The sequence below is a fragment of the Carassius auratus genome, chromosome 20, assembly GCF_003368295.1.
Source record: "Carassius auratus strain Wakin chromosome 20, ASM336829v1, whole genome shotgun sequence".
In the NCBI taxonomy this organism is placed as follows: domain Eukaryota; kingdom Metazoa; phylum Chordata; class Actinopteri; order Cypriniformes; family Cyprinidae; genus Carassius; species Carassius auratus.
In genome coordinates, this window is record NC_039262.1 from 22,045,961 (window position 1) to 22,062,248 (window position 16,288).

At 36.5% G+C, this 16,288-nt stretch overlaps 1 protein-coding gene across 1 annotated transcript; it reads left to right on the top strand.

The window, feature by feature from the left end:
- Positions 1 to 4,805: 4,805 nt before the first annotated feature.
- nid2b (nidogen 2b (osteonidogen)) lies at positions 4,806 to 15,427 on the top strand. Its single transcript, XM_026291465.1, has 19 exons — positions 4,806 to 5,021; positions 5,308 to 5,607; positions 5,735 to 5,961; positions 6,136 to 6,536; positions 7,341 to 7,586; positions 7,680 to 7,880; positions 9,962 to 10,186; positions 10,291 to 10,437; positions 10,612 to 10,740; positions 11,914 to 12,036; positions 12,323 to 12,559; positions 13,473 to 13,697; positions 13,815 to 13,984; positions 14,069 to 14,198; positions 14,319 to 14,490; positions 14,702 to 14,859; positions 14,935 to 15,058; positions 15,134 to 15,242; positions 15,321 to 15,427. The coding sequence occupies exons 1-18, from the start codon at positions 4,827 to 4,829 to the stop codon at positions 15,240 to 15,242; spliced, it is 3,519 nt and encodes a 1,172-aa protein (XP_026147250.1). The 5' UTR covers positions 4,806 to 4,826; the 3' UTR covers positions 15,321 to 15,427.
- The last annotated feature ends 861 nt before the right edge of the window (positions 15,428 to 16,288 follow it).

Genomic DNA, 16,288 nt, shown 5'->3' on the forward strand with positions numbered 1-16,288 from the left:
CACCAGCAATATTTGTTTACCAACAAGGATGAAAGGCACTGCAAAGCCAAGTGGGTCATACACAGAAGCCACTGTGGACTCCAAATTCTTCCTGGGGAATTGATGCTATCACTTCTTGGCTGTTCGACACAAATTTGTGCAAATTAAGTCTTCCTGTGCTGCAGAGTTCTCTTGCTTCCTTAAATAGCTGGATAACTTTACCCACTGATGAGACGCATATCAACCAATCATTGCCATATAAATTTATTTCTATGAATCTTATGGAGGTTTCACTAAAAATTACCCTGAGCAGCGAGGTGTTTGAGTCCGTAGTTGGCACATCCGGGTGATGAGGCTGTGCCAAACAAATGTATCGTCGTTATTTGGACCTGTGGCTTGGATTCTAGAGCTCCTTTCTCCCACCAAAGTAATCTTAAATAGTCTTGGTCCTCAGGCTTGACCTGAAATTGATTAAACAAGTGCTCAATATCGCACATGGTTGCTACCTGACCTATATAAAAATGAAAGAGTTGTTGGTTAACTCTGGACCAATTAACAGATGCTCACTGAAGGAAACCCGTGGTGGGGAATATACCAAGCAGGGTGATTATAAATTTCTTAAACTGGGACTCTTTCAGCATTGTCTCAAGCAATTGTCTCATCCATAAAACGACATAGTCCTTATAGTATTTCTCATCTCTTTTTAGCCTTTTCTCTAAGCATCTGAGATGGTGCATGGCACATTCCTTATTGTTGGGGAGCTTTGGTCTATCTTCCTTGAAAGGCAAAGGCATTTCACATAATGACCATTTTCCGTGAGTTTGATGTATGTTTTCAATTTTGACAGAAAACTCAGATTTTCTTGAGAAACATGTCTGATGCTTTCTCAATGAAGTCAGACTCAAGGGCTTTGATGACTTTTGCTGGAGTGACTATTTCCTTGATCTGTATTCTTCAGATATGCTTAACTTTATTCATCAGATTGAAGGAAGATGGCAAACATGGCATCACTTGTTGATTCAATGATGAACTCCAATGGTATCACCATAATCTACATATGACTTACCACCACCAATAATGCTCCAGCCCAGATCTGTCCTTTGAGCAAAGAACTGATTTTCTTTACCAGAGCCAATTTCTCTGGGCAGGAGAGCTTGAGGATAATTGTAACCAATTAAGAGAACAATATCACAAACTTGTTGAGGGGCAATTTTCTCAGCTATGTGCATTATATGTGGCTACGCTCTTGCATTTTTTGGTGTAGGAGTGGGAGTTCTATGCTCAGTGATGAAATCTCATGAACAAGTTACTGGCAAGGAGATCTTCTTGCCTGAATAAAATCCTCCCACTTGTAAGCCAGTTAACTTCTGGCATGAAACCATGGTGGTTTTGGATACCATCGTTGAGATTGTACTATTTTTTTTTTTACATTACAATTACATTACATTACAGTTTCAGTTGCAGATTCTTTTGTTGTGTCAGGAGCTTGCGCTATCTCTTCAAGGATGAATATATTGTCGCTCTGAGTGTCAAATTTATGAATTAGTTCCTGTAGCTTTTTGTTTGCAGTTTCGCAGCTGGAGAAAGGAAGACAAATAGTGTGTAAACAAGAACTTCATGGTTTGGTTCATTGGAAGTTAGACCCATACTGGTACAATTTTAGAGGTATTTTTCACATCCTGTACAACTAGATTGAATGTTGCGTCACCTGGGTCTTATTCTGTGTCAGCTCTTGATTTCTTTCCTCTGACTTCTCTTTTTTTTGTTCCGATTTAAAAAGAAACTTCATTTCTTTTGTGCGGTCGTCATTCAGTCATGTTGGGTGCTTTTTCTGATACGTCTAACAAACACTAATATCCTCATAATCCTTTGAACGATGGCCAGGCTTCAACCAGCCAAAATATAACTTATTTATTTGAACAAACTTAATCCGTTCAGCTACATTTTTCCCTGTAAACTTCTGACATTTGTGAATAGCATGTCCTGGTTTATCACAGAAAGCGCATTTTGCATCTGTTTTCTCCCTAGGCTGAACAGCTAACACCTTCACCCTAATGGCTTGATTTCTTACTACCCTTCCTTTAACAATCGAATTCTGCATGATAAGCTAACTCTGTGGCCAATATGAAATAACTTCCAATGGCATTCTTAGCTGGTCCTTCAACATATTATCTTCCTAAGTATTAAATCTTCTCAAATAATGGTATGTTCTTTCTTTCAATCGAAGTCTGAAAAGAGATTTTCCACTCACTAAATCTGAGTGGATCTCCATAGAATGTTGCAGGTTCTGGTATAGGAAGACGACTTGAACTGATCGATTCTGCTAACATCCTAATAAGGTCTGCAGTGCTATCTTCTTGATGTGATTTTGTCACAACTTTGTGTGGACATGCTGGAACAAGGAACTGCTTGATTTAGGCATGTGCTTCTTCTGCAGAGGTTCAGAGTCATGGAGTAATGTTCTGGTTTCATCCTTTGAGTCTTCCATCTGCTCATAGACTTGTGTTCAAACCTTTGCAGCATTTAACTTCTTAAGCGTCTCCAAGCACTCTAGCTCTCTGCACTTATCTTCCAATGCCTTCTGCCTGGCGGCATTTTCTGCTTCAAACTTTACACTCTGTCTAGCTTCTTCTCTTTCTAGTCAAGGCGTATAAGCTTCTACTTTTTATTCTGCTACTCTCAATTTCTCTTCAGCCTCAAGTCTTTGGAGTTCCTCTATTTCACGTTTTTGTTGTTGCAACATTTCTAAAGAAGCTTTGTTTGAAGCAATTTCTGCAGCAGCTTCTTTTTTCTTAACAGAGGACAAATTCAAACCTCTGGTGCTGATGCATGAGTTGTTTAAAGGACTGAAAAGAAGAACTGGCATGTCCATGACTTGATTTGGAGGCTATGCAAATACTGAGCCTGTTTCAGTACAGTAACCCTCATGATTGAAAGGATCTTGACCCTCAATTCCTTCTCCTAAACGACTCCATGCAGAATCAACTATCATCTTAGTGACACCACCACAAGTGTCTATTCTGCGACGAATATCACTATCAGGACTCAAATAAACAACATTTAAATCCTTTGAAGCAGAGCTTATTATGCCTTTAAGAGCTTGCAGCATTTTGTTGGAGAGACACCCCTTTAGTTTTTGTCTAGCATCTCTAGCCAAAGCTTTCAATTTCCCTTAAAAGTGATTTTTAAGTTTAGCCAACTTTTCATCATGCAATTCTTAACCCATCTCAGTTAATTTACGTGTTCTTTGACTTCTTTGTGGCTCTAAATCTGTATCATCAATAGCTATTGATTCATGTATCTATACATTCCTGGGAATGTAATTGTTGCTGTGATTGCATAATCTCTGTTAAATTGTCTTTGCTACTCCTAGCAGACTGGCCACATTCTGCCATTCTCTATTTATCTATTTTTAAGAGTACATACAGCATGAATTGTATACTGAACATGGATATTTTCAACAGTTCAGTCAAAAATTATCTTCTTATTTAAGTTTAATACTTGCTCCAAAGTGACTTAAAGAATAAAGAGCAAGCCCCTAACACCAGCACTTCTTTAAAATAACGCTGAACACTTAAAGAGTCTCTTTTAAGCAAATATCAAGAATAAGTCCACTTTAAGCAACTTAACTTGAACGTGTGTGTGCTTAACTTGTTGGTCTTAACTTGATTCTGCTTCTTAGTTACTGGTGTAAGCAGTACTTCATTTTGCAGAATCCAGATGAACTTGATATTAGCTTGAAGCTTTGCTGACTGCTGGTTGGGTCTTCATTTCTTATATTCACAAAGAGCAGCTGAATTATCACTGTTGCCTGGGTTGCCAACTCTAACGCATCTCGCGTGACACTAACGCTTGGACTTCAGCGTGAGATTGATGTGAGAGAGTTGGCAACCCTGCTGTTGCTCCCCCCAGTAATTTCACAAGCACAAGTATTATTGAATGGTTCATAACCAACCAACTCAAGATGCCATGAGAACTAAATACACACATATAAAGTAAAAAACAAAGAATATAAACAAATAAATACATTAAATAAGTAAAAGTTGTCTTTGTAAACATTTTAAACAGAGTTAAGTTCACTTCAACCGATTAACTATAGTATTTGTAGAGATTTGTTCTCTTCCACACAGCAACACAATGCACAACAATCATATATAATAGAAATAAAAAACTTACTTCATTGGCTGCTTGTTTCCAAAAGGAGAACTTAATCTTGCATCTGATGTCCCTTTTAACTTCAGATGAGTAGAATGTATACATTAGAATGTGAACACACTTTAACTTTCCACATGGTGCAGATATCTGCTTTTTCATAATAAAAGTCTCCACCCAAATCAGCGCTTTACACGAGACGGTTTACTTATTATTTGCTAACAATTTATTTTTATGGTTCCCCAACATACATCCTACCAACTAGATGTATCTTATAAGTACAAAAGTACATAAATTTATTCTACTAACCCCAACCCTAACCTGACAGTCTACTAATAGTCTAAAGAGAGTTAGTTTACATGTAGTTGCAAAAGTACTTATAGTTAGTAAAATATCTAAAGTGGATTTTCGAAATAAAGTGTAACAGAGAGAGAGAGAAAAAAAAAACAGATTTGATGAAGCATTTGTTTTTTTGTACAAAGGATTTTTTATTATTATTATTCAAATTTAATGAACATTTGTGCATTGTATGCTTTGCACTCGCCTACCAGAACCCTCCCATAGACATTTTGGTAACCATGTGGATTGTGGTTAAGGCGTCCTTTCATTTTAAATGACCACAGCGTCACATCTCATGAATTTCTACAGGGACAATTATATTTAAGTGCCCCAGATCGAAGCAGCTCCCTCTCGAAATGAAGAACTGCTGGGTTTTTGCTTTGCTTTTTACAAATGTTTGTTTTATGAATGCGATTCAAAAGGAATATTTTTTCCCTTTTGGATTATCTGAAGGGGATTCAGTTCTTCAGGATGGTGATGATGAAGTGTCAGAAGCCCTGAAGATAAACAAACCATTACAGTTCTACGAGGTCCAGTTCAACATTCTTTATGTAAGCCATTGTTTTCATTACATAAAAAAGTCAAATTGGAAATGTTAAAGTATTTATTCATTATTTCATAATTTGAATGTTGTAGCATGTGCAGTAATCTCTATGTAAAAAAAAACAACAAGATAATAATAATAATAATAAAGACCAATGCTAATGCTTTTTTTGTGTGCTGATTTTCTTCTTGTACCTGTAAATAACTAAAAAATAAAATCAATGAAATTACAAATGCAACCATATTTACTGAGCATTTGGAGTCGGAAGCTAAAAATGTAATTTCACTCCTCAGGTTTCCACAAATGGGTTCTTGTCCCTTCAGCCTCCACCTGGAGAGAGTCAGTATTTAAGAAAAATGTTTCCTCTAAGCTTCTCTGCCATTGCACCTTTCCTGACAAACATTAGTTCAGGACGAGGGAAAGGATCTGTGTTTTACCGTGCAGAGGAATCGTTAGATGTTTTAATCCGAGCTTCTGAAATGGTGCAGCAAGGTTTTACTGATTCTGCATTTAAGTCCAGCCACACAGTCATCGCCACATGGGACAATGTTGCCTGTGAAGAGGAAGGGCTCCAGCTCCCAATTACATATTGTGTAAAAAAAAAAATATATATTCCTTTATCCTCGTTTTAATCCACACTATAAATGTTTCAAATAAAATAATATTTTGATTTGTAAAGTTGTTAATATCAATATTAGCTTTGATGTGTTTACCATGTAGGTAACCAGTTTCCAGGTTGTGTTGGCCGGCAATAAATCAGACACATATGCCTTGTTCCTATATCCAGAGGATGAGCAGAAGATGATAAATATCAGTTACAATCATACAAACATGTCAATAAGACAAGCTAAAACTCAGGCTGGTTTTAACAGAGGTGATACATATGGTACAGAAGAGCTCTTCTACAGTCTGTTTGGCTATAATGAGACCAGCAAGAACCTCTATAAGTAGGTGCATTCAACCTTTTTTTTTCTTTTATCCATTTCAGATGTATGCTTTTGCAAGTAGCTTTCTGCATTAATTATTAAATGCAGCATTATAGATGATTATTTATGTGAAGTTATTTGTGTCAAATTGTATAGTGATATAAAACATAATTCTGTCACATGCGCAACTCTCAGGTCAGGGAACACCGGGGTAAATGGACTGTGGGTTTTCCACATCGGAACCAGCCGGTTCCCATTCCAGAAGGTAGTTCCTGCTTCCATCCCAAAGTCTGATTCAATGGGTTTTGGCAGCTTGCGCAGCACAGATGAAGATTTCTACATTACAGTAGAATCAAACATGCCTGCAGATAAATCTACTTCTAATGCCCAAATGGACATCCCAGCTTCACTTGTTCAACAGCCCCCAAAACCAAACCAAGATGTATTACACGCTACTTCAAATAATGTGACCAAAATGTGTGGCCTGCACCTGAAATTCTGCTCTCAGGATGGTTACTGCACAGACTATCCAACTGGTCCTTGCTGTCATTGCCGTTCTGGTTATTATGGCAATGGCAGACAATGTTTACCCATGGGTGAGTTTTTTTGGTCTAGTATTTTCTTATCATGTCATTTATTATGACTATGATACCTTTAAAGGAATAGTTCACACAAAAATGAAAATTCTGTCTTTAATTCTTCACCCTCATGTCATTCCGAACCCATAATATATTTTTTCATCTTCAGAACACAAATTAAGATATTTTCTGAGAGCTTTCTGACCGTCAGCGAAGCAACTGACATATTCAAAGCCCAGAAAGGTAGTCATTAAAATAGTCCACGTGACATTGACTGTAATTTTATGAAGCTATGTGAATACATTTTGTAAGCAAAAAAATAAATAAAAATAAAATAACAACTTTACTCAACAAGTTAAAAAAAAAGTCAGTCTTTGACACACATTCATGAGAATACTCTGATGAATGCGTGTGCATTCCTGTGCTTGTAAACAAGTTGCAGCACATCCGGATTCTACATCAGAATTCTGGTTCCTGCGTCAGCAACACAACATGCATGAGTGGTACTGTAGTGAATGAGCGCCGAAAATTTCTTTGCACACAAAAAGTATTTTCATAGCTTCATAAAATTATGGTCGGACCACAGATGTCACATGGTCTATTTAACAGATGACCTTTCTGGTCCTTGAATGTGTCAGTTGTGTTGCTGTCTATGGAGGTTCAGAAAGCTCTCGTATTGCAGCAATATATCTTAATTGTGTTTCCTAAGACAAACTAAGGCCTAACGAGTTTGGAACGACATGAGGGTGAGTAATTAATGACAGAATTTACATTTTTGGGTGGACTATCATTTTAATATTCGTTTCTAATCTGATTTTGCAGGCATTTCTCAGCCTTTAAGTGGAAAGCTGAATGGCCTTGTTTCTGTTGGAGACATAAAAGTTCAGCTAAACAATGTGGACATCCATGGCTTTGCTGTAGTGGGAGAAGGTCGCGTATACATCTCCATTAGTCCTGTCCCAGCTCAGGCAGGCTGGGCTCTGATGGCTGTGAGCCCGCTGGTCTCCACATTTGGTTGGCTGTTTGCTCTTGAGCTCCAGGACCATCTGAATGGCTTCAGCATATCTGGTTTGACTGTTTTTCCTTATCTGAAGCTCCATTCATTTATGTCATGTCACAGATCATGAAAAAGTCTAAAGAAAGAAAACATATTTTCCCCAGGTGCTGAGTTTTCTCATCGGGCAGAGCTGGTTTTCAGCCCACAAGGTCAGCGTGTTACCATTATTCAAGAGGTTCAAGGAATGGATTCATTCAACCATTTGAATTTTGACATTAGGATCAATGGAGATTTGCCTAGCATTCCCGATGGTGCTAAAGTCCATATTCTGCCTTTTAAAGAGACCTATCAATACAACCAATCAGGTAATTCTTGTAAACAATCTTGAAGAGTAATGACTATGGTTAGTCTTCAGTTAATTCCATATTATTTCACATTGTTCATTACTGAGTAACTTAAGTTACACATCATATCGACGGTTTTCTATTTATGCTCCACCAAAGAAAATAGTTCCAAAGGAAGTGGAACTGTAACGATGACAATGTAACCTGCAAGTTGACCTAATACCCGAAGACATTCAGTATGGAACGTGATAACAAAGAAAAATGGGATAAAAAAAATTTAATTATGAGACTCTAAGTCATAATTGTGAAGTAAAAAAAAATCTAAATTATGTCAAACAAGTTGAAATAATGAGACACTAAGTCATGAGTCATGAAATTTTGAGATACTAGGGGTGTAAAGGTACATAACAATTCCGTACATACCTCGGTTTTCACATCACGGTTCTGTATGGTTTTGGTACAGCAGGAGGACAAAATATATTTTGCGTTAAAGCTGGTAATAAAGATGAGGGGATGATTGCACTCATTCACTGCTATCAGAGCTGAGGCATTTATACAGCGATATGTCACGCCACATCAAAGAGCATCAAAACAGCATGTATTGTTTGATTTTCCTGAAAAAGTTTGTTCAATATGTGTACCGTTACACTCCTAGATAATATGTCATGAGATAAAGCTAAAATTATGAGATATTAATTAATGCGATAAAGCAGAAATTATGAGATATTAAGTCTTGAGATACATATAAAATTATGAGATAAGTCATGAGATAAAGTGGAAATTATGAGATACTTATTCATGAGATAGAGCTAAAATTATGAGATACTAAGTCATGAGATAGAGCTAAAATTATGAGATAATAAGTCATGAGATGAAGCTGAAATTATGAGATACTAAGTCATGAGATAGAGCTAAAATTATGAGATACTAAGTCATGAGATAGAGCTAAAATTATGAGATACTAAATCATGAGATAAAGCTGAAATTATGAGATACTAAATCATGAGATAGAGCTAAAATTATGAGATAATAAATCATGAGATAGAGCTAAAATTATGAGATACTAAGTCATGAGATAGAGCTAAAATTATGAGATACTAAGTCATGAGATAGAGCTAAAATAATGAGATACTAAGTCATGAGATAGAGCTAAAATTATGAGATACTAAGTCATGAGATAGAGCTAAAATTATGAGATACTAAGTCATGAGATAGAGCTAAAATAATGAGATACTAAATCATGAGATAAAGCTGAAATTATGAGATACTAAATCATGAGATAGAGCTAAAATTATGAGATAATAAATCATGAGATAAAGCAAAAAAATTGAGATACTAAGTCATGAGATAGAGCTAAAATTATGAGATACTAAATCATGAGATAGAGCTAAAATTATGAGATACTAAATCATGAGATAGAGCTAAAATTATGAGATAATAAATCATGAGATAGAGCTAAAATTATGAGATACTAAGTCATGAGATAGAGCTAAAATTATGAGATACTAAGTCATGAGATAGAGCTAAAATTATGAGATACTAAGTCATGAGATAGAGCTAAAATAATGAGATACTAAATCATGAGATAAAGTTGAAATTATGAGATACTAAATCATGAGATAGAGCTAAAATTATGAGATAATAAATCATGAGATAAAGCAAAAAAATTATGAGATACTAAGTCATGAGATAGAGCTAAAATTATGAGATACTAAATCATGAGATAGAGCTAAAATTATGATACGAAAATATTAGATAATCATGAGAATCATTTAGAATGTTTATGTCATAATTATGACATAAATATAATATAATTATTATGATTAAGTTTTTCCTTATATGGTGGAAATGGGCTTCCATAAACAGTGATAGAGAAATATCCCAGTGTTGTTGGACTGAACATCAACACCCTCAGCCAATCAAATTTGCAAAGCTACATGAGATATTCTGATTAGCTAAAAAACTGTTTATTGCAGTAATAATTAATAATAAATGTAACTCTTTACTGAACATTCATGTATTTTATTGATAGTACTACTGCATGTTTAAAAGCCACTTGAGTCCAAAGTTAATGTTTTAATAGTAATTTGTGTCTGGCTCAGTTGTGACATCATCTTCCCTGCGGGAGTACATGGTGGTGTCAGAAAACGGTGGATCTGAGACATTCTCCAACAAGCTGCACCAGAACGTGAGTTTCCGTAGCTGTGAGCACAGCCCATGGACCATACCAGACTTTCAGCAGGTGAATGTGGAGCATTTGATGGTCACGTTCACAGAAGGAACCACCCTTAGATATGCCATAACCAACAAAGTGGGACCTATAGGAGGTAAGAAACATACTGATAACAAAACAATTCTATAATGTGGGTTAACATTAGTTGTGTTTCATTAAAATTTTGGATCTTGTTGAGGAAATTCTTTATGTTACCAGGTGAGCTACCTGGGCTTGTAGAGTTGAATCCCTGTTCAACTGGAAAGCACCATTGTGACCCCATGGCTCTCTGCCTGCCAGGAGATGGCACTCAGTACCATTGTCAGTGTGCCGAGGGCTTCCATGGAGATGGACGCAACTGCTATGGTACAATTATTTCAGTGTTCCTCTATGTAATATTTTGACATCAAGCCAAGCGCTTGCTATGTCTGCTCCTTTGAGAGCTTCCTTAGAGACTGTGGGTCATCTCATGCCTTAACTGAATTACTGCCTTAGTTAAAATTCCAAATGGCTCTCTTGGGTTTTGAATCTGTGATCCAGATGTAGACGAGTGCGCTGAGGGGCTCAGTTCCTGTGGTCCTCACTCCGAGTGTGTGAATATGCCGGGTGGCCATCACTGCAACTGTCAATCTGGCTATGAGTTTGATCTCGATTTGCATGTGTGTGTGGGTAAGTGTTCAGTATATTGTAATATTTGTAAGAGAATTTGGGTGTTGTGAGTAAACATTTCTTAGGCCTTGGGAGCCTTTTTTTTTAGCAGTTAATCATAGTCGTAATAGTCAGACCACCAGTTCTTGTGAGGTCCTGAGGTCAAGTGAAATCAAAGAAAAAACTGGTGTGACATCATTTCAAACAGAACCAGGCCAAAAACAAGTCTTTTTAGAGTATACTTTTTCCAGCTTTGTTTACAATTTCTTTCATTTTCTAAGATATTTTCTTTCTTTCTTTTTTGTGAACTTCCTTTTTATTAATCTGCTACATAAAAACAGTGGTAATGTAACACAGAAAATTGTAATGCTTCATTTAGCTTTATAAACCTCTATGAATCTATTTTTGTGAATCAGTGATTTTGGGAGTGTTTCAAACTGGATAAGCCATATGATTTCCGAAAACGGGGCTTTGTTACATTACATGTTTTCTAACTGTTTACACATTTTGATGGTTCGCCACTAGGTAGAGTTGATTTCGTGAACCCATGTCAAATATATGGTTTAAAAATACAGAATAAGCACTACAAATTATACCAAAACTTAATTAATTTTGTATTTATTGATTTGAAGATTACATTTCACAGCTTACACTTTCATGAAAACATTCACTGTTTGTTTTGTACAAAGTTGAAATATTTGTGCCGCCATTGCATTTACAACACAGTGCTCCGAAACAGTGAATAATTTCGCAAAGCAACCAGTTCAGTTGATTGAGAGCTTTGGAAAGCTCCCATCACTAATGCTTTAACATAACAGTTAAATAACTACTCTTTTGAGTAAATAATTCAATGACTCAATCATAAGAAGATCGCCAACCTCTGGCGTAATGAAGTTTTCTGCAGAAAGGGCCACTAAATCCTACCACTAATATACAGACTGGCAACCTCAAGTGCTGCTGTACTGTATATCAGCACTTTATGAACACTCTTCAATCCAATCAAATTCAATGACCTTACTGTTACACAGTAAAATTTTAACATGCACAATTTCTATATGCACAATTTACGGTCATTCATCAATCATAATCATTCTATGCAGACATTTATTAAACACTTTCATGCATGAGAACCAAACGTGGTACAAATTCAATAGTTGTATTTCACATGAGGCCCATCATTCTCTTCTTCTACAGATATCGATGAGTGTTTTCTTCAGCTCTGTCATCCGTTTGCTTCCTGCTTCAACACCCAGGGCTCCTTCCAGTGCCAGTGTTGGCCTGAATACAAGGGCGACGGCTTCCTCTGCCAACCACCACGTAAACCACAACATTTATCAAACCAAAACATAACAGTTCTCCCTGTCAGCTCAGTTACAGACTGTTCTCTTTGCTTATAACACAGAAGAAGCCCAACAATCAAGTCAAATATTATGTTCAGCTGTGTATTATAAATCAATCAAACACAAATGAGTTGTTTAATCTTCCATAGCGTACTTGAAACAAGTAGACCATGTTCCTGGAACAACATTTTTTGATCCAGGACTTGGTTTAATCATACTATGCCACTTAGTGGATAATTTATTTATTTTTTTTCCTCTGCTAGAGAAGCCCAAACCCATCTTAACTGTGTGCCAGCAGCACAGAGAAAGTCTGCAGGAGAATCTAAGCATCTACCCAGACCTGGAGGCCTTCATTCCTCAGTGTGATGAGAAAGGGCAGTACAAAGCCCTGCAGTGTCTGGGCACCACTGGACACTGCTGGTGTGTGGACAGTAGAGGACAGGAGAGAGTGGGCACCAGGACAATGCCTGGCACAGCGCATGCCAACTGTGATCAACCAGGTATGAATGTATGCCTTCACATTCAGCAGCTATTGCTTTCTAACTTTCAATTTGGTCAGATATACATTTCTTTTTTTTGGAAGGAGCCTCTAATACTTATTAACGATGCATTTATTAGATCAAAAATAAAATAACTTTAATGGAAATCAAATAAATAAATTAATAAAATAAAAATAAAAAACATATTTTCTTTCAGCTAATTTAGTCTTTTTTTAATCAAACTTGGTGTATAAAATAAACTTAAACTGAAATAAAAAAGAATAAAAATATATAGACATACAGTCCAACAAAAATATGCAAAATGCTAAAACATAACAAAATTACTAAAACTTAAAAATTAACACAATAAATCTATTTCAAAATATGAACAAAAACTGTAATAGAATCTCAATTTCTGATATAATAATAAACTATATATTTTTTTTTAAAGTGAGAAAACTTACTAACCCAAAACTTTTTTTATCTTGTTTTTACAAAAAAAAAAAATAAAATAAAATAAATCTAGTTTTGATGCCTTCAGTGTGAATCTACAATTTTCATAGTCATGAAAATAAGGAAAACTCTTTGAATGAGAAGTTGTGTCCATTCTTTTGGTCTGTACTTTTGAATCTCCTGAAATATCTTGGTCCATTGTCATTTAAGGTACTGTAAAATACAAACGATCAGCAACAGCATGTTGCAAAATCCGCAGCATTTCAAACACAGGGACACACGACACACTTGCTGTTCCTACTGTTGCATTGCGTGTGTTGTGGAAGTGGTGTTTACTTCCAACTATATATGACATAATTATCCCTCATGAGACGGCCTAACTGTAATTAACGCTCACACAGTCATTCATTGAGGCAAGATATATGGATGCGGTGGACGGTCAGAGATTTGAAACATTTCTGGAAAAATGTTTCTTCCTCAGCGGCCCTGCTTCCCCGTGTGGAGACTGTGTGCGAGCGCTGGAGGCTTTCACTCTTGACTCACTATAATGGTCGGCCGTCCTCTCAGGACTATATGCCTCTCTGTGATGCTCACGGGAATTTCCTGCCTGTGCAATGTTACGGCAACAGCAGTTTCTGCTGGTGCGTGGACCATCAAGGCATAGAAATTATTGGAACGCGGTCCTACGATGATGTAAAGCCCCCCTGTGAGTAATGAAGTTATTTAGCATGCACTTTTTATGATTCAGATTTTTTCACCAAATCATGCAGTGCTCTATTGTCGTGTCATAATGTGTGCTCTTTTTTTTTGTTTTACCCGTCAGGTATCTCAGGTGATGCAGCGGCGCTGAACAATGCTCTGATGTATCCTGTCATAAGCTCCTCCCCTTCAGGGCCTGCTATCCTTTACACACAAGCCTCACAGATTGGAGTCATTCCTCTCGATGAAACAGACCCAGTTCAAGAAAAGTCCACTGTTTTACTGGCCTTAAAGGTAGACCCTCATAAACACAATACATGATCAAATCCAAAATCCAAAACTCTTGTCTGATTAAGCAAAAATAATAATGCTTTGCAGGACTCCATCGTGATTGGAATCAGCTTCGACTGTCAGGAGAACATGTTGTACTGGACAGATTTTGGACGACGTACAATTAACAGAGCTCTCTTAGAATTTGGGTCTGAGCCAGAGTCTATTATCAGCCAAGGTGATCTATCTGTCTATCTATCTATGTCTATCTGTCTGTCTGTAATTATGGGGAATTATGATGGTTGCATCACCCACGTATTCTCTCCATGTTCCCCAATTACGCAATGTGAAATTCCAGGCTTGGTCCAGCCGGAGGGAATTGCAGTAGACACTGTGCACAGGAAGTTATTCTGGGTAGACAGTGGGAAAGACAGGATTGAGACGTCCGGTCTAGACGGCGGGAGCAGACAAGTGCTGATTGATTCTGATTTGGTGAATCCCAGAGCCATCGTAGTGGATGCTCAGAGGGGGTCAGTAAGAAATATTATCAAAATCCTTCATTTGTTGTCCCTGCATCATTATACTGTATTTACTATTATGCATACATGAATGCTTTCGAGCCATATCAGTCATATATACTGACCGCTTTATTATGTGTTCCTGCAATAAATACCAGTATATATTAATTTATATGGTGCAGTTGTCATGCTCTGATGTGTTTCTACTGCTCATGTCCTTCAGAACCTTATATTGGAGTGACTGGAACCGTGATGCCCCCAAAATAGAGAGCTCATCACTGGAGGGACAAAAGAGGAAAGTACTGGTGCAACTGGGTCTCATGTTGCCCAATGCCTTGACACTGGACTTAGACACAAATCGCCTGTGCTGGGCAGATGCAGGTAATATTTCCACAAAATACAGCATCTTGCATATCTGTAGGACAAATTTAAGATAAAAGTCTACTAAATCACCAGGCACAAAGAAACTGGAGTGCATATCTCCTGACGGGACAGAGAGACGTGTGTTCCAGGATGCTTTGGATTACCCGTTCAGTCTGGCCATCTATGACAGCCACTTTTACTACACCGACTGGGCGAGGTGAGTCTCTGATACACTGCATGATCTGGACAGTATCAATGTTTCCATATTCATGAGGGAGAAATGTCCTTACAGGGATGGGATAATGGTGATCGATCAAAGCACTGGGGAGAACACTGCGTATCTCCCTATTCAGCACTCACACTTATATGGGATCATAGTTATTCCATCACAGTGCCTATAGGTAAGCACACGTTTTTATTTCTTTTGTATAATTATGTGAAAGCAGTAAAGAATTCCTGATTGTTTCTTTTCCTGTCAGTTTCTCTTCACTTATAGAGACCTGTGGACTCTGCACTTATGTAGACTATATGGATTTTTGGTGTTGTAAAAGAAGTGTCAGAAAGTAAATAAATAAATGAAAATAAACCAAACCAAACCTGGGAGAAATTACCAAATTATTTGCCATCTAATTAAATCCAACCCAGCGTTTTGTGTGTGTGTGTGTTTGGTGGTATTAAATTTTTTATAGTTTTAGTGTTATTTGGAATATTATTTGTGTGTATATATATATACATATATATATATATATATATATATATATATATATATATATATATATATATATATACATATACATATACATATATATACACATACATATATATATATATATACACATACATATATATATATATATATACACATACATATATATATATATATATATATATATATATACACACATTAGTCTATTAATTAGTTAAATATTTTTGTAATTTTGCAGTTTTATTAGAAATTATTTTGCTAACTTAAAATTATTTCCATTTTCATCCATGTGTATGATATTTTTATTACAGATTTATTTAAATTGACAAAAAAAAGTTATTAAATATGTTATAGTTTTACCAGTAATATTACTTATGTTAACACTAACAGCTTAACATATATTAAGTTCAGTATTTTTACCGATAGGTGGCGCCACTAACGAACTTTTGGAGTTTATTACAAAAGTGTGACTGGTTCGAAACAGTCCTGCGTGTGTAAATTAGAAAAACTAAAGATGAACATTTCAAACCAGATGAAGAGTTCAGCCTCTCTTGCGTTTCTTACATACTGTAAAGTTATATTACACAAGTTGTTGCATATTCATATAGTGTTTGTTTTATATCAGTGCATTGCTTTCATGTTATGCCTGTCAGGCTTAGTGCACAGAATAAGTGCGATTTGGCCCTCAATCACAATGGAAAATTCCCACTGTCTAAAATAATGTTGACACATAATTGTTCA